This window comes from Oncorhynchus mykiss, chromosome 12 (assembly GCF_057628025.1).
Source record: "Oncorhynchus mykiss isolate SJ-2025 chromosome 12, ASM5762802v1, whole genome shotgun sequence".
In the NCBI taxonomy this organism is placed as follows: domain Eukaryota; kingdom Metazoa; phylum Chordata; class Actinopteri; order Salmoniformes; family Salmonidae; genus Oncorhynchus; species Oncorhynchus mykiss.
Genome location: NC_143033.1, coordinates 81,855,860 through 81,878,824, shown reverse-complemented (window position 1 = coordinate 81,878,824; position 22,965 = coordinate 81,855,860). Strand labels below are relative to the sequence as shown.

Below are 22,965 nucleotides of genomic sequence, written 5' to 3'. Positions count from 1 at the left end.
GCACACACAGGAGACACAGAGAGGGACAGACAAAGAGAGACAGACGATGAGAACATCCATTGTTAAATCTCTTGATCCATTAAATATTTTTTCAAGGCAGGGAACATCAATTTCAGAAAGTGAATACTCCATGGCAATTTAAAAATCAGAAGTACAATTCTCAGATTGGGTGCTTTAAATCCATATTATCCCTTGGGGGCCAACCTTGTTTCAGCAGATGGTGGCATTCAAATCAAAATCAAATCAAATGTTATTTGTCACATACTTCCTAAACAACCGGTGTAGACTAACAGTGAAATGCTTACTGATGGGCCCTTCCCAACAACGGAGAGAGAAAAATATAGAACAAATAATAACACGAGGAATAAATACACAATGAGATAACTTGGCTATATGCTTGAGTCAAAAGAGTTGGTGCAAAGAGGGTCAATGCAGATAGTCCGGGTAGCTATTTGGTTAACTAGTTAGTAGTCTAATGTCTTGGTGTAGTTCAGGTCCTGTTGGTTCCAGACCTGGTGCATTTACTTCTCTAACACACAATAGAAATCTTCTTTGTTCCATGATGATGCATATTGAGCATAACTTAGTTTTTTCCTCATGCTTTGCTGTGGATTCCTACCTGGCCACTCCTCCGTAGTCCAGCCCCTCCTCCCCTTTAAACTTCACCATCAGTCTCTTCCACAGGTCCTTCGGCCTCATCTTCATCACCTGGCGGTAAGACTCCTGTAACACATAAAGAGATACACCTTTGTAACGAACGGGACTGGGATGGAGGACTGCACCCCCAAACTTACTGAGTACTTCCATCAGAGACCATCTGTTAAATACTGTGCAGTCCAGGGTCTGTGGCCAGAGGGATGCATCTATCTGCACTGCAACGTCTGTGTGTGAGCGATGCTGGCTCTGGGGACCGAGCCAAAGAATAAACATTCCTGTGCTCTGTCATTTAGGACCAGCCTGGCTGGCCCCTACCTGCCTAGCAATGATGTACGCCTTCTCCTCCGCTGCCAAAGTAACCTGAGTGTCCAGTCCACCCTTAATCAAAGGACATTATCAGGAGGTGGGGGTGATAAGAGGACATTCCCCAGCGCGACACATTCCAGCAAGAGATCCTGTGAGTCTCACTAATACCCCCCCAACCCCTCCCATCGCCACTATCCCAGTCTCAGTGGCTCATGGGAAACGGCGTAGGAATGGCCAAGCCTGGCCTGTCTGCCTGTCCTAAAGATGCAAACCAATGACCAAAGACCTGTGCAATTCCAAGTTGCTTCAAGCTGAAGACAAAAAAAAAGAAGAAAAGGAACTGTCCTGAAACAATGATGAGAAACACCCCACGTTCCTCGCCAGATGGGGCTTCTGTAGAACATTAGACAGCAGTGTTTTAGTAACAAACTTTCCTCCTGGTACTCAAGAGTCTGGGATCATTACACCCCACTCTGGGTTGGTGCGTTCACCCCACATGCCGAGAGCTGCAGACACATGCCCACAATGTCCAGCACATTGTGTCGGGGACAGTCTCGTTAAAAGTGGATTGGGAAAATAATAGTAAACAGACAGAACAGAAGAGTGGAACAATAACACCGCTTTCCCCCCAGAGCTGGTCCACCGTGCCCTCCAGTTACACTGAGGATGTGTCAGCGGTGACACCAGAGAAATAAGGCCTCTTATCTTCAATAGAATGTACACACTGAGACAGCTTGACAGTCCACCAGCTTCCACTTGCCCACACAGTCGTATTTCTAACAGCTCGGCGTGTCCAGAAAAGCAATGAAGTTATGTCTAGCCTTAAAATCCACCCCCATCTCCCTTTCGTGTTGAGATCAGCCAACAAAAATGTCTTCCCTCAGATTAACAGACAAAGCTGTTCCAGCACATTCCATCACATATTTTACGAGGGTCATGTAGTCTGTTGCAGGTGTTGTTACTCTGATGAGGCTCCACACCTCCCAAACCAGAAAACCTCCCCCACTGAGGAGTGCACTTCACAAAAGCCTCATTTCAAATACGAGGTCTGCTTTGGATATGAACATACTCTCTTCACACATCATAGATAATAGCGTGGTCGATAACGCCGTGGCAGAAACATGACGAGCAACGACCTCGAGAGGAGAGGGAAGTAGAGGATGGGAAAACCATTGCCTGAGGTTTGAAATTGAGGTAAAATATCTGGTATAATAAACTTTTACAAGTGTAAATAAGAGTGAGGAAAATGTCCAGAGTTGATGCTTTCCTTCGGGATAGTCAACCTCTTCAGTCAACCTCTTCAGTAATACTAATTAAAGAGTCAATAATGCTGGTTGTGTTCAAGAACTGAGGGAATAACACTAATTCGACGGTCTCACCTCAAAGATCTCCTCGCGGGACACCTCTATGCGGCAGTGACCTGCCTGGGGCTGCTGCTGGGACAGCTCCTGGCGGAGGATCTTCAGCTTCTGCACCAGGTCCCTCTTGTACTTGGGCACCGTGAGGCACTCGGCCTCCTCTGGCAGATTACCTGGAGACACCAGTGCCTGCTGGGCCTGCTCCTTCAGCTGGATCTGACGGCTGGGGATGGAGAAAAAGAGTTGGAGAGGGAAAGATCATTGTTTGGACTTGGGGTCGTAACAACACGTACAGGTACACAAAAATAAAACACCACAAAAAAACTAAAACCCAGAAACCCTAACAACTCCAAATAAAGCCAGGCAGGAATTCTGCCTCCCTCCTTTTGCTGACTGGAGAACGAGAGGTAAACACACTGAGGTCATCTGGGAAGCACATCAAGTCAAACAAGCTGCCATATGCCCACAGGCATAGGTGGAGGTGGTATTTCTGAACAAGCACACATGAGGGGGCAGAGCCAGAGGGTGGTGTGATGTGTCCGTAGGTGCCACATTGTCTGTCTGAGGTGCAGCCAGTGACCCTTCCTCCACTCCCCGCCAGGCTCTCCATACAAACAACGCTGTCGTATGCTCCTCGTGGGCAACTCCGTGGGCCCCTGCCGTGCTGGGCTCTGCCAGCTCACAGGTGTGTGCCATTCCACCTCCCCTCCCCACCTGGCCCCAAGGTGGTCTCACAGAGAGAGACAGCACGGCACAGACAGAGAGAGACAGCACGGCACAGACAGAGAGAGACAGCACGGCACAGACAGAGAGAGACAGCACGGCACAGACAGAGAGAGACAGCACGGCACAGACAGAGAGAGACAGCACGGCACAGACAGAGAGAGACAGCACGGCACAGATAGAGAGAAAATAGACAGTTCTACAGAGGGGGAAGCAAAATGTGGCCACAGCAAGAGACATCTGCAAATAGATTCAGTGTCGGTTCAATGAGGGTGTCCATAGACCTCATGTCTTCATCTTAAATTGTTCAGGAAGGTTCTTTATCTGTCTATTAACAGGAGTGACATTTCAATGCAAGTTCCTTCATTGCTGACTATAAGAAACCAATAAATGATCAACCAAGTTGTGTAGGGTCCCTAACAGCTAAGACGACCACCTCAGTGGGTGGCTGTAACTGTGATAACACATCAGTGTAGTTAATCTCCAAATCAAAAGACAGGCTATGAGTATGATCTGTGCTGGTAGTGAACAAGGTTCTTCACTTCTGCCCAAATCTCTGGCATGAGAGTGAACTTCTGAACTACGGCACTGGTGGTAGAAGGCTCTTCTGCTCAGAAACAGAAACACCATCACACACAGACACACAGAATCAAAAGGCCCTTTATGGAGCCAGAGCTGGAGGATTATTTGCATGCTGGCCTTTTGCACTTTAGTGTTGGGCGTAGTGGGCACACTCACCCCCTGAGCAGGGTCATAGCCGTATAGCCGGCCACAAAGAGTTGTGTGTGTGTGAGTGAGAGAGAGAGTGAGGGGCAGAGTTTGTAAAGACATCTGCATGCTTCCCAGACGGAAAAGTTCAGAAGATCGTATGCATATATTATGACAGCATTTTGTGACGTTTTGGACTTTGGTTAGTCTTCTTCTCTTGTTCGGGCACACAAAAAATGTTCTTGCCGAAGTCTGCACCCCTTTGTCTGTGATTGGTCAACAATAGGGTTTGTTCAGTAAAGTCTTTGTTGTCATTCAACCAGAGATGACTCGTTTTCATGCACATCTTTTCATTTAGAAATATTACTGTGAAAAATATCGCTAAGATTTCCTCGGCAAAAACATCTAAATGAATGACAGATTTCTTGAGTTACCGTAAATTAATTGTAACTATTTGGAGGAAGTGTATACTGGCTACGGCGTCTCAAAATGGACAAACAGTACTATTACTGCTTTCAAGCGAAGGTCTTTTAAGGAAGTACGCCAGCACACTCGTTCAGTTCGCCTAGCTGACTACGGCTAGCTGCCAGGCCGAAATGAAGCATGCTGACGCCTTATGTATGTGGGTAAGTGTGAGAGAGGGTAAAATAGAGAGTCTGTGACAGGAGAATCATGGAGCAACAACCCATCCTGGCTAAATAGATGTACATAGGCCCAAAAAGTACAGGATCATATAATATTGGATAGGCCAAAACCACTGAAATCATTTCTAACAACTCAGAAAATCTATTTCTGTCTGGGACACCTACCAAACACCTGCCATTCACTGTACTATACAAAACCAGACAACCTTTTATTAGCTAAAAATGTAATCAAATATGGCAAATACACAATCCTAGCTCTCAAAAAGATTCGTTTGGAGGGTCATACACTGAGCAGGAGTAATAGACAGCCATCCTGATCTTTATATCCACACACCATAATACACAGTGACAGCTTATTCTAAGGACTGACTGCTCTAGACTCCCACTGTCTTTGGCCTCGTCTAGCTGAGCTGAGCTGGCCACTTCCTGCGATCCCGGAGAGCAGCAGGGCCCCATAGGGCACTCCAGTCCTCCTCCTCAATCCCTTTATTTCCTGCAGACTAGACTCAGAGGGAGCGAGGGAAAGTTGGGGAGGGTGGAGGTAGGAAGGGCTGCCTCCGGACAGCACCCAAACAGAGAGGAAGACTCAGACAGGGAGAGGGGAGGTACCGAGCCACAGAGCAGCACTCCCTCCAGTTTCACTCATAAATCAAACATTCCTGCCCCGCCACACACACACACAGCCTAGTGCGCATTCTCTCTATTTCTAACTTGTTTTAAGAGAGTAAGATGGCGTGGTGTGTTACCTGCTGAAGCTCAGACAGTAATACAGTGAACTCAGTGTAAAGCTAGAGAACACTAGACCCCTGGGAACTGATCCTCTGAGTGTTCATGCCAGAGTTCAGAGGGAAGATCTGAGGCCAAACAAGGATTTTGTTACCTATTGTCCAGTGACCAGGCTTAGAGTCAGGAGATTGCAACATCACAGGGTGAGTCTAACCAAAAACGTATTGTGGCCCGCTGAGGCAATGTCTTTAGCAAATAAAAGGGGTAATAAACTATAGCTTGAAGGACACGTATATATCAAACATTTTCTTGGGATGACAGCATGAGGGGTGAGAATTTCTGAAATCGTTTTCCTTGATAAAAGGCAGATGTCTTGATGGAAAACCACGCCGGCCTTCTGATTTCTTTTCCAGAGTTTTGTCGCTGGTTGGAATGTCACTCCCACCCCTCGTCTCAGCCAGAGTCCAGCTTCTCTGCTCCACAGAGGTCCGTGAGGGGACAAAATCAGAGAAGGTATTCTCAGATAGGATGATCCAGTCAGACTGGCTCAGGCCCATGAGCCCTCTGCTAACCAGCAGACTGCACACTCCAAACCTCTGAGCCACCATCCAATGTGTGTTACATTAGTGCACACCTAGAGATCCTGTCGGCTGCGTTAACATAGGCACCCTAATTCTGATATTTTTTTAATTCATTGGTCTTTTGACCAATCAGATCAGCTCTGAAAAAGATCTGATGTGATTAGTCAAACTAGCAACTAGTGGGAAAAAAATCTGAATTGGGCTGCATGTGTAAATGCAGCTTTAGGTTCTCCAAGACAAAGCCAAGGGTTTCTCCCTTTAAAGCAGAACCCAGAGAAGGTATGTGGTTGGACCCAGGGCTCATCGTACATCATTCTAATGGCCACAGACACGCTCTTGGCTCAGCTTAAACACCTTCCATTTCAATACAATTATTCCTCTCAAACAAAGACATCAATAACCTAGAAGAACTCTAATTCCCAACTTTAAAGTGAAATAATAATCGGATCAGTGCTTTTTAAAGAGAAGAAACACTGTGCACTGCTTCACACACATCTGGACATTATTGTGCTTAAGACAAGATTCCTGCATTACAAACATACATGGCGTGCCAGCCTGGGATTTTATATGACTTTCAGAGGACCGCAGAAAAAGCACCAAAGTCCCAAACAAGTTATTTGATCTGTCAGAACAGGGGAAAATAACACCAGATCTTTTCATCGGTGCATTCCGCCTCTCCCGGCACGGAGCAGGAATGAGGTCAGACGGAGGAGGCCCACCGAAGCCGCCCGCACTCTGCTCCACCTTTACACTGCACTGTGGGTAATGCTCCAGCTATCGTTACATGGGCCGTGTTTGAACAGCTGCGAGGAAAAGTTTTGAAGCGCATGTACTGACGAACACGGCACACACACACATGCACTGACGAACACTGCACACACAGGCACGCACCAGCACACACACACACACCAAAACACACTTTCACGCACACACACACAATTCATTCATTGACTCGGACATCAAATTTATGCTCCGTTTCCTTGACGTAAGACGCTCCTCAGCCACAGACACATCAGTCTTGGTTTCCACATTGCTATCTGATGTTGAGCCAAAACAAGCTTTGTGACGGATTGTGTGCTAAAACCCCTGCATGATCAAAACCGCTGCCGGGCGGTGGAATGCAGCCTTGTGCGTGCAGTGTGTGTGTGTCTGGATGGGTGAGGTTGTGTGTGGGAGTGTGTGTGCACAGGAGAAAGGCTGCTCTGATAGCTGAACCCCAACAGGTGTTTAACACACCTTGGCACTGGACTCCCCTGTAAAACATCCTGTGTGGGGGAGTCAATATGTCTGTGTCTGTATCTGTGTGTGTCTGTCTGTGTGCAGTCTGTTCTGTCTCTCCAGAACCAAGTGTTGGAGAAATAGAGGTTGGCCATAGAATAGAGGGGGGAAATAGAGGGCCTCACCTGATCGGACTGTTCTGCATTTCGATGCCGCTGCGGGAACCATTGGGGCTTGGGCTGCAGAACACAAAACACCACAGTTACACAGCCACACTGCCAGCCAGTCATACAGTACAGTTCTCCCTCAACTACTTCTCATTTAATCTGGGCTGATATGAGGCTCTGGACCATGTTTCATTTGTGGCGCTGGTATAACCTGATACTCACTTAAGGACTAGATGCAGGTTGGCGGAGAGGCGCGGGTCTGTGAACTGCGTGGTGCGGTTGTTATGGTCCACAAAGTAGACCCGGCCGGTGGCTGTGTTCCTGATCTCCCAGCCAGGGGGCAGTGGGCCCAGCTCCTCACAGTTTACATTACTCAGGTCTCTGGGAAGCACAAATCCCCAACACAGTCAGAGGTAAAGGGCAGAAAATAGAAAGAATCAAAGAATGAGACGTAAGACCAATCAAAGTCAGGGAATGAAGCAGACCTCAAGGCTGACGGTAACTGGGAAACAAAGAGACGAGAAAAGATTCCAAAACGACATCACTTTTGTTCCATTCTTCTTCTTCCCGTCTAAATTACTTATTGCTGCCATGCAATCCTTTCAGCTGGACTCCTTTAGCTGTCTGTGGAGAGCAACTAAGAAATGACAGCAGCCCCACTTCAGCGGTAGTGACTTATCGGACTGAGGCCCAGCCAAATGACCAAGCCTCTCAGCACTGGGAGCTTGGCAGCCCAGCATCTGCTGCACACACAACGAGGGTGTGGCGTGACCAAGAGGATAGCATCAAGTGCAAGAAAAACGCAATCTATCACACGTATTTCCACGGGGGCAAGAGAACGGCATCTATCACACGTATTTCCACGGGGGCAAGAGAACGGCATCTATCACACGTATTTCCACGGGGGCAAGAGAACGGCATCTATCACACGTATTTCCACGGGGGCAAGAGAACGGCATCTATCACACGTATTTCCACGGGGGCAAGAGAACGGCATCTATCACACGTATTTCCACGGGGGCAAGAGAACGGCATCTATCACACGTATTTCCACGGGGGCAAGAGAACGGCATCTATCACACGTATTTCCACGGGGGCAAGAGAACGGCATCTATCACACGTATTTCCACGGGGGCAAGAAAAACAGCATCTATCACACGTATTTCCATGGGGGAAAGAGAACGGCATCTATCACACGTATTTCCACAGGGGCAAGAAAAACGGCATATATCACACGTATTTCCACGGGGGCAAGAGAACGGCATCTATCACACGTATTTCCACGGGGGCAAGAGAACGGCAACGTCTAGGTATTTTTCAATCACTGACTTTCTTTCTATTGACTCTATTCCCAGTAGACTTACGTGTTGATGTGTGTTCTCCTCTGGGCCTGTGGTAATCCATGAAACACACATGCCTGAGTGAGTGGCGTCTCGGAGCCACATGTACAGTAGGGCTGAAGGCTGTGTGCTGAGAGCATGGAGGCAGAGGGCATGCCAGAGGTGTCTGCTGTGAATCCTCTCAGATCCCTGTGGTTTACATTTACATGCCATTTAGTGGACTCTTTTATCCAAAGCGGCTTAAAGTCATGAGTGTATACATTTCACATACGGGTGGTCCCGGGAATCGAACCCACTATCCTGCCATTGCAAGCACCATGCTCTACCAACTGAGCGACAAAGGACTGTGACACCAGCCCTCTAATCGTAGCTTGTCAGCATGTAACCAGCAGCATATTTATAGAAGGGTCCGGACAAGCCTGAGGAGAGCTAGCCACTGATTGTCCATCCCATGAAAGAAACATAGGTGGGGGTAGGTGATGGTGTATATCAACAGCCTCACCCAAACCTGCATGAAACTACATTACAGCATCCCAGATCATCATGTTTTTGTCATCAGCCTCAAATCATTTGTGTTGGAAATACTTAATGAGTGTACTGGGTATAGTGTACAGAGTATGTATGTGTTCAGAAGTGGTGCTGGGTATACATGGGCACTGTGTGTTCAGACAGTGGTGCTGGGTATACCTGGGCACTGTGTGTTCAGACAGTAGTGGTGGGTATACATGGGCACTGTGTGTTCAGACAGTAGTGGTGGGTATACATGGGCACTGTGTGTTCAGACAGTGGTGCTGGGTATACCTGGGCACTGTGTGTTCAGACAGTAGTGGTGGGTATACATGGGCACTGTGTGTTCAGACAGTGGTGGTGGGTATACCTGGGCACTGTGTGTTCAGACAGTGGTGGTGGGTATACCTGGGCACTCGAGGGTCGTGCCATGTGCTGACTCCTGTCTGGGTGTGGAGGAAGTAGACCTGGCCCTGCTGCGTGGTCCTCTGCTCTGTAAGGCGGGAACAATAGCATGGCTACTCATACAGGTATAAGAGGTACAGAGCAATGGTTACAGACAAGTACACACATGAGAGATGAGTGAGAGAGAGGGATGAATGAGAGATGAGTGGGAGATCAGTGAGAGATGAGTGAGAGATGAGTGAGAGATGTGAGTGGATGATAAGGAAAATAAAGCTGTTAGTTATACATTTGTTCCACCGTGAGGATTGTTATTGGTGCGTCAATGTGCGTGTGCGTATCTTGATCCGAGCGTGTGGAAGAGTAACAGAGATCACACAGATGGAGATAAAAGCAGGGATTGAGTCAGTTTGGATCCCAGTTGCGGGGCTGACGGGGGGAGAAGATGGTAGTCTGTGTTGGTGAGCTCATTCATCACAGCTTGACAGAGATATTTCCATGAGCTTGGAAGCTCTTCTCTGGCATTCCTTAGGATCCACCGCCCTGCCTCTCTAACATACGTGTACATAACCCCCCCCCTCACCCTGCCTCTCTAACATACGTGTACATAACTCCCCCCCTCACCCTGCCTCTCTAACATACGTGTACATAACTCCCCCCCTCACCCTGCCGAGCACCGATGCACCCAATGCATTCGACACAGAGTGACACTTCTTGGCCCGCCACTGGGGCTGCTGACAGCGGTTCAGAGGAGCTGGACCAAAAAGAGACAGCACCCTCCTAATCTTGTAGAGCTGGGCTGGGCTGCTGTCATGTACTCCTCTTGCCAGCACTCCTAAATCCTCAGCAAGACTACAGTGTCTGAATATCAAGCAGCCGCCCATGGGCTGCATGTGAGGAAGGAGAGAGGAGAGGGAGGAGTGAGCGGCTGCCGCCAGACTTTAACTGCTAGATCGATTCAATTAGTTCTTTAAAATGGGGCCTGTCAGGCTGCTTATGCTGCGCTGCAGAGTCATGGTGGCTGTGCTGTTGGGACTGAATAGGGACACATATTAGCAGGATGATTCAGCTGAGCGTTGGGCTGAAGAGAGGAGGAGGGAGGCAGTTAACACTGAGGCATTGCAATGACGACACCGGTCTTAAAACAGAAGGAGACGACTTTCATAGAGGATGTTCATAATACAGAATGCTCCAGTCTAGTCTGGCTGTGGGAACCGAAGTGGTCGTCCTATAGTGTGATTGTGTGTATGTTGGTGTATGTCCGGTGTGTCTATATTGTGTGTTAGAATCCTCTTTTCACTAACCGTATCCCTCGGGCAGATCTGGGGGTGTGTGGAGGTGTGTCCTGCTCATGTAGTTCCTGTGTCTCTGGGAGCGGACGCGTCTCTCCTGGGCCCGCTGGTCGCTGGACGGGACACTTGGAATGGTGGGCGTGGCCCCGTTGGTGCTCAGGATGGGCGTGTTCTCATCCACGATGCAGCTGAGAGGCCGGCCCGGGCTGGAGTACTCCGATGCAGGCCTGGGAGAGACAGGGAACAGGAGGAGATCACAGTCAGACAGGGAGGGTGGGTTATAATATATCCTTCATGGTAGTTTTGTTCAAATCAGGCCCATGTCTATTCATATTTCATATCTAGCTGTGCTTGTAATACGCTTAGATGCTAGGGCTAGACATTGGCTTGCTCCTGCTTTCTTAAGCATCATCAGGTCAGTGAGGCAGAGACAGACACAGGCACACACACACATACAGAGCAGTATTGAGTGAGGGGCCTGAGGCCAGTCTAGAGCAGAGCAGAGTAACAGGAAGGGAGCTGATAAGGGAGCAAAGAGAGAGAGAGACTGTGGAGCAACAAGAGTCTTAGGGCCCCATTCAATAGTCTGCAGTGTCTCCTAATACAAATTCAATGCTGTCTAGGTCTTGGGGACTCATGCCTCATGCCATGGGTTTGAGGCTGGGTATTGGGTAAGACTGTGTACTCACTCAGCCTGGACTCAGGGACAGACATAACATAGTAAACGTAAACTGGTCTCCCTCCATTTAGTATATGTTACGAATAACAATTCGTATGATGTTACAAATTGCAATTTGTACAATATGTTAAGAATTTTCAATAGGTATGATATGTTAAGCTAGGCGGCTAATGTTAGCTAGGCTAGGAGTTAAGAATTAAGGTTAGGATGAGCTAATATGCTAAGTAGTTACTAATTAGCAAAAATGCTAAAGTTCGGGTTGCTAGACATTCGCTATATACGCCCACCCATCCTACCCGACCAACCTCCCTCCTTCAGTGTTTTGGCTTCAGTAACCTTATGTCTTATGTCATCATACCAAACATATCATACTAATTTGAGTGTCACAGATTTACATTTATTAAGTTACATCAAGACTTTGAGGCCAGGCTGACTCACCTTGTAGGCCTCTCCCACTGTGTGGTGCGTGTGATGTGGTTCAAGTACTGGATTCGGCCAGACGCAGTCCTCCGCTCCTCCCAGCTGGATGCAGTAGATACAAACACACACACGTACAAAGCAGTGAGTGGACATTGAGGGCAACCAAGTTCAGGTAGTACCTTCTGTTTCACTCTGTTTCAAAACATTCCCCCCCTACTAAACATGACCCAGATATTCCCCACAGAGCTTCTTGCTAGCTAATAGGACGCAGTCTCCCATCTGCTCACCCAATTCCTCTGGCACACACCAACCCCAGACTAGACTCCCTAACCCCAGCCAACATCATTGGCTCAGTGCTGAGGTCAGTCGTGCTAAGCTGGTGAAGTGTCTGAACAGCAGAGCCTCTGGCTACTTAGATTGGAGTCTGGGACACCACACCACATGCTGTCTGGAACACTTTTGGTTGTGGGGCAGTGTGGTTATGATAGGCTCAGACTGGCCCTGTTGTGAGGGTATGATGTGGTGATAGTGGGTCCACTGTCCAGTACGGACAAATGTTAAATGGAGTTGTGGTGTGTTGGTGGGTATGGTACTCACCCGTCTGGCAGGTCATTGTCAAACAGACGGCTGCAGTCCACCACTGGGCCTCCTGTGCCTATCCTGTCTCTGGACTGCAGGCTCACTTTGGACACACAGACACATTCAGATACACATAGGAGAATGACTGGGTGGTAGAATCTCACTCTGTTCATGTTCATGTCCTCTCATACCAGAGATTAAAACGGAACTATTTTAAAACTGTGAATTGCTGTAATGCAATACTGTAATGATGTTATTTAGGGCTAAATGAGGAATCAATTTTTAAGAGGATCACATGGTCAAATCCTCTTGTGCGTGACAAGATGATTGTGTCTGGAAGTAGAAGTACCAGCCGTCTGCACTCTGACAGTGGCCTGACCAGTCCCGAATCCCAGTTCTGGAAAGGACCGAAGAAGTGAGTGGAGGGCACGTATCAATGCTAGACTCTATGTCTACTGTAGCTAGCTAACCCTGCCTGTTCAGTGCCCATGTTGGTGGGTCAGTGGTGCTGTGACTGTCTGTCACCAGGCCCTGTGGTGCAGATGGAAGTGCGGGCCGTCTGGAGTCAGAGGGAGGCGCTCATCAAGCCTGGTGTCAGAGGCACGGCACGCTCAGGGCCAGCGCTCAATGCTTTACACACCAACGAATCACTGGGAAAATAAGTCACCCAGCAGGCTCTGGTTGCTGGAGGGAGCCTACATGGTGTTGGGAGGGTTTCTTGTTCTCTTTCCTAGTTCTATTTCTATGCGTGGTGGTCTAGTGAGGTCTTATCAGCATTATAAAAACAACTGTGGTTAGCCTGAGGTTCTAATAATGGAGGGATAACACTTCAGGTACATAACAGTGTTACGTGAATGTACATAAGTGTGTGGTGAAAGTCTGTGTGGCCTGCTGGTCACCGCTGTACTTACCCACTATCTGACCCCTCACTGTGTCACTGTCATTGAGGCCCAGCTTGTTCATGTCCAATCTCTGATCTGTGGAGGAGAGTGGGGAAGGAGGAGAGCGGGGGGAGAGAGGGGAAGGAGGAGAGCGGGGGGAGAGAGGGGAAGGAGGAGAGGGAAGAAGAGAGAAGAGAGAGGAAAGGGGGATCGATCACTGTCTTGAGAGACATGTAAAATAGCATTTGTTGGGAGGGTTTTTGTCCCCGCAGACAAGTCCCTTTGCTCTGTATCATTTACATCACCCACAGTGAATTCCTCTCCCCCTCCCTTGGAGGCTGGGTATGGGATATGTACTGTTCCTCTCCCCCCTCCCTTGGAGGCTGGGTATGGGATATGTACTGTTCCTCTCCCCCCTCCCTTGGAGGCTGGGTATGGGATATGTACTGTTCCCCCCCCCCCCTCCCTTGGAGGCTGGGTATGGGATATGTACTGTTCCTCTCCCCCCTCCCTTGGAGGCTGGGTATGGGATATGTACTGTTCCCCCCCCCCCCCCCCCCCCCCCCCTCCCTTGGAGGCTGGGTATGGGATATGTACTGTTCCTCTCCCCCCTCCCTTGGAGGCTGGGTATGGGACATGTACTGTTCCTCTCCCCCCTCCCTTGGAGGCTGGGTATGGGATATCTACTGTTCCTCTCCTCCTCCCTTGGAGGCTGGGTATGGGATATGTACTGTTCCTCTCCCCCCTCCCTTGGAGGCTGGGTATGGGACATGTACTGTTCCTCTCCCCCCCTCCCTTGGAGGCTGGGTATGGGATATCTACTGTTCCTCTCCTCCTCCCTTGGAGGCTGGGTATGGGATATGTACTGTTCCTCTCCCCCCTCCCTTGGAGGCTGGGTATGGGATATCTACTGTTCCTCTCCCCCTCCCTTGGAGGCTGGGTATGGGATATCTACTGTTCCTCTCCCCCTCCTTTGGAGGCTGGGTATGGGATATCTACTGTTCCTCTCCCCCTCCTTTGGAGGCTGGGTATGGGATATCTACTGTTCCTCTCCCCCTCCCTTGGAGGCTGGGTATGGGATATGTACTGGAACAGATGGTCTGTAGAGTGGCCATGGACCGTAAAAAAATCACTGAGCATCGGTACCGAGCAGCCTGCAGTTCACTACAGAGGTCAAACATTTGACAAATCTCTGCACAAAGCCGGCACTATTCCACCCAGACTGAACATGGACATGAACCCCTGCCAATGTCTGGAAACTCTTTGTCTACGTTCTCAGCCCAGGCTGAAAAACAAAGCAAAAAAAAGGACCAAAGAAATGTCAGGAATACCACGTTGCCTGCAGACATGAGAAATGCCACTATCTGTTCACTGTTGTCTGAGTGTCATGCAGATCAGCTCAGGATGTGCGTCTAGACTAAACAGGGACCAAAACATGGTCGGTCAAACCATTACAAGACTGGGGCAATGAGCGTGCACACACAAACCCAAAGCCCCCTAAAACGCCTGTGGACAGGACACAGTGGAACAGCTGCAAAAAGCACAAGCGAAAGAATGACAAACATACACTTGAATAAGACCACAATCGAGGGACATAACAAATCTATGCTTACATTTAAATAGCTGTACAATTATGCATGTCTGAGTAAAATGACCGGTTGTCTAGATTTGCCAACCGAGATAAACGGAGGTTAGTCACTGTGGCGCATGTGTGGAGGGTGTGAGGAGGGGGGAATGAGAGGAAATGCAGAAGCAAACTACTCACAGCTGAGGCACAGGGTTCAGGTTTTCCAGGAAAACAAGTGTCAGGGGCTTCTATGAAAAGCAGTGGGATTTTGTCCTTTTTCTGTCTACAAGACTGTAGCAGGCCTATCAGCATAGTATACACATAGTGTGAGGGGGAGGCCCTTTGGTAAAGCCATCACTGGGTCCCTGCCTGGCTGCTACTGCTGCATTGGCTTGGAGCACCAAGCCTCAATCTCATTTAGCCATTTGCTTCTGACAGGACACGTTCACAGTGATTGTGGGCTGATGCTGATTGTCTTTTCCCTATTTCTGGCACTGCAGAATGTGACCCCTCTCACAACCTGGTCTGTGCCCTGTCAGGAATAGGGAGAGAGTGTGCGCATTTGTGAGGGTACAGCTCAATGTGTCACTGTGACAGGAGAAGGGGATTATTAGCCTGTGACTCCGCTAGCCTGTGACTCTGCTAGCCTGTGACTCCGCTAACCTGTGACTCCGCTAGCCTGTGACTCCGCTAGCCTGTGACTCCGCTAGCCTGTGACTCCGCTAGCCTGTGACTCCGCTAGCCTGTGACTCCGCTAGCCTGTGACTCCGTTTGTGGGACAGACAATTTTTAACTAGACAGACATTACCTCACAGCATTAAATACACACACACACGCACACTAATTCAATCAGGTAGTCCTTACAGCCGGTGTCTTTGAGGCGGTTGATGGCGTTGGATAGAAGGCGTACACAGCCCAGGAAGCCAGCCCCCTGCTTCTTATGGATCTTCTTGTGGTTCCACACACTGATGGTGATGGAGTCAGACTTGCCAATATATCTGAGGAGAGAAGAGAGAGACCAGTCACATCCAATGTACTGTAGATGTTACTAAAGCCTGTGTGAATGCACTGTTCCAAAAGGCCAGTCTTTGCCTGGATGTCCCCGCTGGGGAGGCACACATCCGCTCGGGGCTGCCTGTCACCGCGGGCTGCGTCCCCACAAGAACACAGTCAGGTGTCAGAGGGATTTTCCGCCCGACGTCTGTGAATGTGCGACTCCCGACCCCGAGAGTCTGGGTACGAGACGGACGAACACAGACAAATCCTGTGAGTCATAAATCATCCAAAGACAGCCCTTCGACCCAAAATCACCCAGAGGGAGAGGGAAATGAAAGAGACAGAGAGGAGAGGCTGAAAGAGGGATAGTGTAAGTGAGGAAAAGAAGGAGAGAGTGAACAGTTGAACCATGACATTACTCCCTGACTGCCTCTGTTATCACTCTGTGTGTGTCAGTCGAGGCCTGGGTATTAAACTCACACTACGTGAACCTGACGTGGCACATCTGTTCAGCCCAGTTCCCTTCCTCAGTGTAAAACTAATCATCCATACAGTTAGCAGACTGCATCCCACTATAATTACCATGCTGCTTACAGAAACTAAAGGGATGTGAAACAATGCGGCTGTGAGTAAGATGTCTGGACATTTTGAGTGGAAGCCAAATGCCTGTCTGGGGTGCTATCTGAGAGCATTAGAATGCAGGACAGATTTGTAGGGGGGAATTATTACATCCAACACAGATCTGGATATGATTATTGTATCAAATAATAAGGGCAGTAGACTAGACATTGGATTAAGCTTTTCAAAACAAGATACAGTATGTTTATATACACTATACACATTCCAAACATACCAAACTCTCAGATAATATGATTACTTGTAATAAGATAAGAGTTTCTCCTCTTAGGCCATCTCTATGTTATGTCTCTGGTTGGTTGAGGTACAGTATATGGCATATTGTATGGCAGTTGGTGCTAGGCAGGCCAGGCTGTCACACTTCCTCAGCAGGCAGGATAGGACCAGCTGGGCCCTGGGGACACTACCGCCACCTGTTCCCCCAGTCCCCATAGCAGCAGAGATGGGACAGAGAGGGACAAGGGCCTGGGCCAGGCTATGGGACCACAACATTGTGCACGTGTCCTTTCATCCCAATATTTGTATCTATGAAGTTATAGGAGATTAATTATATATATCAGTGACGTGCACAATACGGAAGTGGTCTGACGAAGCAGCTGCTAAGCTACAGCACTGTTTTGCTAGCACAGGCTGTAATATGCTATGCGATTCATCCAATAAAATGCTAGAGCTGCCGGTTTCAATGAGCAGGACAGTATTCCGGACGCTTATAAGAAATTCTGCTACAACCTCCAACGTGCCATTAAACAGGACATTTGCCAATACAAGACAGATTGAATCCTACTACAACGGCTCTGATGCTCGTTGGATGCGGCAGGGCTTGCAAACTATCACGGGGTACAAAGGGAAACCCAGCCACGAGCTGCCTAGTGACGTGAGCCTTTCCAGACGAGATAAATGCCTTCTATGCTCGCTTCGAGGCAAGCAACACTGAACCATGCATACAGTTCATTGACTATAGCTCAGCATTTAACACCATAGTGCCCTCCAAGTTTATTACTAAGCTAAGGACCCTGGTACTGAACACCTCCCTTTGCAACTGGATCCTGGACTTCCCGACGGGCCACCCCCAGGTGGTGGGGGTAGGCAACAACACATCTACCACGCTGACCTTCAACACGAGGTGCGTGCTTAGTCCCCTCCTGTACATGCCCCATCCACATCCACGGGACTGTAGTGGAGTGGTGAAATTATCATGGTCTACACTAGAGGTCGACCGATTAAGATTTTTCAACGCCGATACCGATTATTGGAGGACCGAAAAGCCGATACTGATTAATCGGACAATTTAACATTTTTTTTTATTTGTAATAATGACAATTACAACAATACTGAATTAACACTTACTTTGACTTAATATAATACATTAATAAAATCAATTTAGCCTCAAGTAAATAATGAAACATGTTCAATTTGGTTTAAATAATGCAAAAACAAAGTGTTGGAGAAGAAAGTAAAAGTGCAATATGTGCTATGTAAGAAAGCTAACGTTTCAGTTCCTTGCTCAGAACATGTGAACATATGAAAGCTGGTGGTTCCTTTTAACATGAGTCTTCAATATTCCCAGGTAAGAAGTTTTAGGTTGTAGTTATTATAGGAATGATAGGACTATTTCTCTCTATACCATTTGTATATCATTAACCTTTGACTATTGGATGTTCTTATCGGCACTTTAGTATTGCCAGTGTAACAGTATAGCTTCCGTCCCTCTCCTCGCTCCTCACTGGGCTCGAACCAGCAACACAGCGACAATTAGCACGCGCTAACTAGCTAGCCATTTCACTTTGGTTACACAAGCCTCATCGCAGGAGTTGATAGGCTTGAAGTCATAAACAGCGCAATGCTTGACGCACAACGAAGAGCTGCTGGCAATACGCACGGAAGTGCTGTTTGAATGAATGTTTACGCGCCGCGCCTGCTTCTGCCTACCACCGCTCAGTCAGATACTTACGATACTTGTATGCTTGCATGCTCAGTCAGATTATATGCAACGCAGGACACGCTAGATAATATCTAGTAATATCATCAACCATGTGTAGTTTACTAGTGATTATGATTGATTGTTTTTTATAAGATAAGTTTAATGCTAGCTAGCAACTTACCTTGGCTTACTGCATTCGCAGTAACAGGCAGTCTCCTTGTGGAGTGAAACGAGAGAGAGGCAGGTCGTTATTGCGTTGAACTAGTTAACTGTAAGGCTGCAAGATTGGATCCCCGAGCCGACAAGGTGAAATTCTGTCGTTCTGCCCCTGAACGAGGCAGTTAAACCACCGTTCCTAGGCCGTCATTGAAAATAAGAATGTGTTCTTAACTAACTTGCCTAGTTAAATAAAAGGTCAAAAAAATATACAACAATAAATAAAAAAAATTGGCAAATCGGCACCCCAAAATACCGATTTCTGATTGTTATGAAAACTTGAAATCGGCCCTAATTAAATCGGCCATTGCGATTAATCGGTCGACCTCTAGTCTACACACACCAACACAGTCGTGAAGGCACGACAACATCTCTTCCCACTCAGGAGGCTGAAAAGATTTGGCATGGGCCCTCAGATCCTCAACAATTATACAGCTGCACCACCGCTTGGCATCTGACTGCAAGGCGCCATCCAGGACCTGGACGCCAGGGAACTTGGCCCCAGTGATGTAGTGGGCCGTTCGCACTACCCCCTGCAGCACATTGCGGTCGGATGCCAAGCAGTTGCCAGTCACGGGCAGGCCTTCAAAATTGTCAAAGACTCCAGTCGCCCAAGTCATAGACTCTCTGCTACTGCATGGCAAGCGGTACCGATGAACAAAGTCTGGAACCAACATGACCCTGAACAGCTTCTACCCCCAAGACAAATAGTTAACCAACTAACCTAGACTACCTGCATTGAGCCTTTTTGCACTAACTCTTTTGACTCATCACTTACGCTGCTGTTACTGTTTATTATCTATCCTGTTGCCTAGTCACTGTATACCTATGTACATATCTACCTCAAATACTTCGTACTCCTGCACAACGACTTGGTACTGGTACCCAATGTATATAGCCAAGTTATCGTTACGCATTGTGTATTTATTATTACGTGTTTATTATTATTTATCTATTATTTTTCTACTTTCTTTCTCTCTGCGTTGTTGGGAAGGGCCCGTAAGTAAGCATTTCACTGTTAGTCTACACCTGTTGCTTTCTAAGCATTTTATTTTTACCTTTATTTAACCAGGTAGGCAAGTTGAGAACAAGTTCTCATTTACAATTGCGACCTGGCCAAGATAAAGCAAAGCAGTTCGACAGATACAACGACACAGAGTTACACATGGAGTAAAACAAACATACAGTCAATAATACAGTATAAACAAGTCTATATACAATGTGAGCAAATGAGGTGAGAAGGGAGGTAAAGGCAAAAAAGGCCATGGTGGCAAGGTAAATACAATATAGCAAGTAAAACACTGGAATGGTAGTTTTGCAATGGAAGAATGCAAGAGTGCAAAGTAGAAATAAAAATAATGGGGTGCAAAGGAGCAAAATAAATAAATAAATGAAATACAGTTGGGAAAGAGGTAGTTGTTTGGGCTAAATTATAGGTGGGCTATGTACAGGTGCAGTAATCTGTGAGCTGCTCTGACAGTTGGTGCTTAAAGCTAGTGAGGGAGATAAGTGTTTCCAGTTTCAGAGATTTTTGTAGTTCGTTCCAGTCATTGGCAGCAGAGAACTGGAAAGAGAGGCGGCCAAAGAAATAATTGGTTTTGGGGGTGACTAGAGAGATATACCTGCTGGAGCGTGTGCTACAGGTGGGAGATGCTATGGTGACCAGCGAGCTGAGATAAGGGGGGACTTTACCTAGCAGGGTCTTGTAGATGACATGGAGCCAGTGGGTTTGGCGACGAGTATGAAGCGAGGGCCAGCCAACGAGAGCGTACAGGTCGCAATGGTGGGTAGTATATGGGGCTTTGGTGACAAAACGGATTGCACTGTGATAGACTGCATCCAATTTGTTGAGTAGGGTATTGGAGGCTATTTTGTAAATGACATCGCCAAAGTCGAGGATTGGTAGGATGGTCAGTTTTACAAGGGTATGTTTGGTAGCATGAGTGAAGGATGCTTTGTTGCGAAATAGGAAGCCAATTCTAGATTTAACTTTGGATTGGAGATGTTTGATATGGGTCTGGAAGGAGAGTTTACAGTCTAACCAGACACCTAAGTATTTGTAGTTGTCCACGTATTCTAAGTCAGAGCCGTCCAGAGTAGTGATGTTGGACAGGCGGGTAGGTGCAGGTAGCGATCGGTTGAAGAGCATGCATTTAGTTTTACTTGTATTTAAGAGCAATTGGAGGCCACGGAAGGAGAGTTGTATGGCATTGAAGCTTGCCTGGAGGGTTGTTAACACAGTGAAGCACACACACACGAAGCATGTGACAAATACAAATTTATTTGAGATATTATACTTCTTAGTATATGTAACGCCCGTCGTCGTGGAAATGACTGGACCAAGGTGCTGCGTGGTAAGCGTACATTTTCCTTTATTTATGTAAATGTCGCCAACAAAACAAGAAACGATCATGAAGCTTACTAGGGCTGTAGTGCCACTAACAAAGATAACTACCCACCAAATACAAAGGAAAAAAGGCTGCCTAAGTATGATTCCCAATCAGAGACAATGATTGACAGCTGTCCCTGATTGAGAACCATACCCGGCCAAAACATCGAAACAGAAAACATAGAAATAAAGAAACTAGAATGCCCACCCTTGTCCCACCTTGGCCTACCCAAAATAGAGAATAAAAGCCTCTCTGGCCAGGGCGTGACAGTATAAATGTAGTTTGAAGCGTGCTGAACAAGAAACTGATAGGTTTGTCCCCTGGTTTGTCTCTAATAGGGCTACAGAGCTGTATTACAGTCCAGTCTGTCTGCTCCACATACTTTAACTGGGCTGGATAGGAGTCGAGGAGAGGCAGTTTGCCAACGAGACAGTCTGCTATCCTTGGCATACAGGCCACTTCCGCAACAATGCTGGCTGGGGTCAGCGGTCACAGGCCAGTCTGTTGGTCAGACCACTGACAGCACCACTGATGAGGCCCTGACGTGTCAATGTTGCCATGAGCACATACACTTCCTCACGCTGTGCACATAACACCAATGGAAAAAAGCTTCAGTGCCAATTAAGCAAATGCTTTTCTGGCTCTGCTGAGCGTGAGCACCAGGTGTTTCAGACACCATTTGAATATGTGTGAGTGTGCTCAGCTACCCTCAGTCAATTAGACTTCACACACTGAGGAGAGTCCATGTGCCTTAGCATGGATTAGTAATCCTTAACCCTGACACACAGAGGGAAGGCACCTGGCAGGTTCCAGGTGATAAAAAAAACTGGAGAGGTGTGTGTGCGTGCGTTTGGCTCCGTCTTGGCAGCACACAGGTCGATGTCCTCCCATCCATCACCGTGTCCAGCACTCTCTCTCCTCCACAGTGGGACTGACTGACTGACGGCTGTGTTTCCCTCCTGTCAAACAGGACATGAACAGCTAATTAAACAGCCAGGGTCTGGGAGAGGGTCTGGTATCCTGAGCAACCAAACAAACGGAGACATGCGCTTCCTCTTTCTGTTACCTACGCGTGACGCCTGGATAAACACTGGGCAAATACTGGAAACTTTCACTCCCCCCCCTCTTTTTCCAGGTTGTTTTCACAAGACAAGCAGTCCTTGGGAAAGTGACATGGGTGCAACAAGACATGCACATATCTGTCCAAAAGGTAAAAGGCTTCTGAGATTAGTTTCCCTCCCCACGGTTCTATTTAAATGTTTTTCTTTTTCACTTTAACTACCCCAGTGGAGTTGTCATTGCTGGCCTACAGATAAGTGAGAGGACAGACATAAACACAGCTTACTGTAAGGCATTCAGATCCTGCAGAATCAATGTGTGACACATCCCTGATGTCCACTTGGCACATTGGAGTAGGGTGAGGGAATGCTTAGATCACAGGTGGGGCCTTAATTGGGGAGGGCAGGCTCATGGTAATGGCTGGAGTGGAATGGTATCAAATATATCAAACGCATAAATTCCATGTGTTTGATGCCATTTCAATCGCGCTGTTCCAGCCATTATTATGTGCTGTCCTACCCTCAGCAGCCTCCACTGGTGTAGATATAGCATAGAGGGCACTGGTGATAGTTCTAGAGAGGGGCCGCAGTTCAGCAGAATGCTGGTTCATTACTAAATCAGCAGGTTAAGGTAAGGTTTCTGTTAGATACACAGTTTCACATCTAGTCACAGCTGCTTCTATATGAATGGTATGTCAAGCGCAAGCTCTGCACTATCCATTATGTTAGTTGAGTGATGAGGGGACTCACAGGTCGTAGTGCTGGTTCCACTTGGGGTCAAGGGTGTTCTTCACGATGTCTGTGGAGTGACATTGTCCTGAGCCGTCCACCACCACTTTGGCAAAGGGATCAGGGAGGCCTACAGGGAAACAAACACACACACACACACACACACACACACACACACACACACACACACACACACACACACACACACACACACACACACACACACACTCAGCACACTGGCCTGGCCAAGGACATACTGTACTA

The 22,965-nt window shown here is 47.7% G+C and overlaps 1 protein-coding gene across 4 annotated transcripts in view; it reads right to left on the bottom strand.

Moving 5' to 3' along the window:
* Positions 1 to 22,965, bottom strand: part of LOC110538510 (E3 ubiquitin-protein ligase SMURF2) — a 63,037-nt gene that overhangs the window by 5,520 nt on the left and 34,552 nt on the right. For 2 of the 4 annotated variants that reach the window (XM_090193674.1, XM_090193676.1), the window contains 12 exons: positions 22,723 to 22,831; positions 15,620 to 15,753; positions 13,219 to 13,284; positions 12,326 to 12,410; positions 11,747 to 11,830; positions 10,642 to 10,856; positions 9,344 to 9,428; positions 8,453 to 8,617; positions 7,311 to 7,469; positions 7,107 to 7,160; positions 2,343 to 2,544; positions 620 to 723 (listed from right to left, as the gene is read on the bottom strand). In XM_090193674.1, the coding sequence (XP_090049800.1) occupies positions 620 to 723; positions 2,343 to 2,544; positions 7,107 to 7,160; positions 7,311 to 7,469; positions 8,453 to 8,617; positions 9,344 to 9,428; positions 10,642 to 10,856; positions 11,747 to 11,830; positions 12,326 to 12,410; positions 13,219 to 13,284; positions 15,620 to 15,753; positions 22,723 to 22,831 (1,462 nt within the window). The remainder of the gene's footprint in view (positions 1 to 619; positions 724 to 2,342; positions 2,545 to 7,106; positions 7,161 to 7,310; positions 7,470 to 8,452; positions 8,618 to 9,343; positions 9,429 to 10,641; positions 10,857 to 11,746; positions 11,831 to 12,325; positions 12,411 to 13,218; positions 13,285 to 15,619; positions 15,754 to 22,722; positions 22,832 to 22,965) is intronic. The other 2 variants (XM_090193675.1, XM_090193677.1) reach the window with 1 other exon arrangement.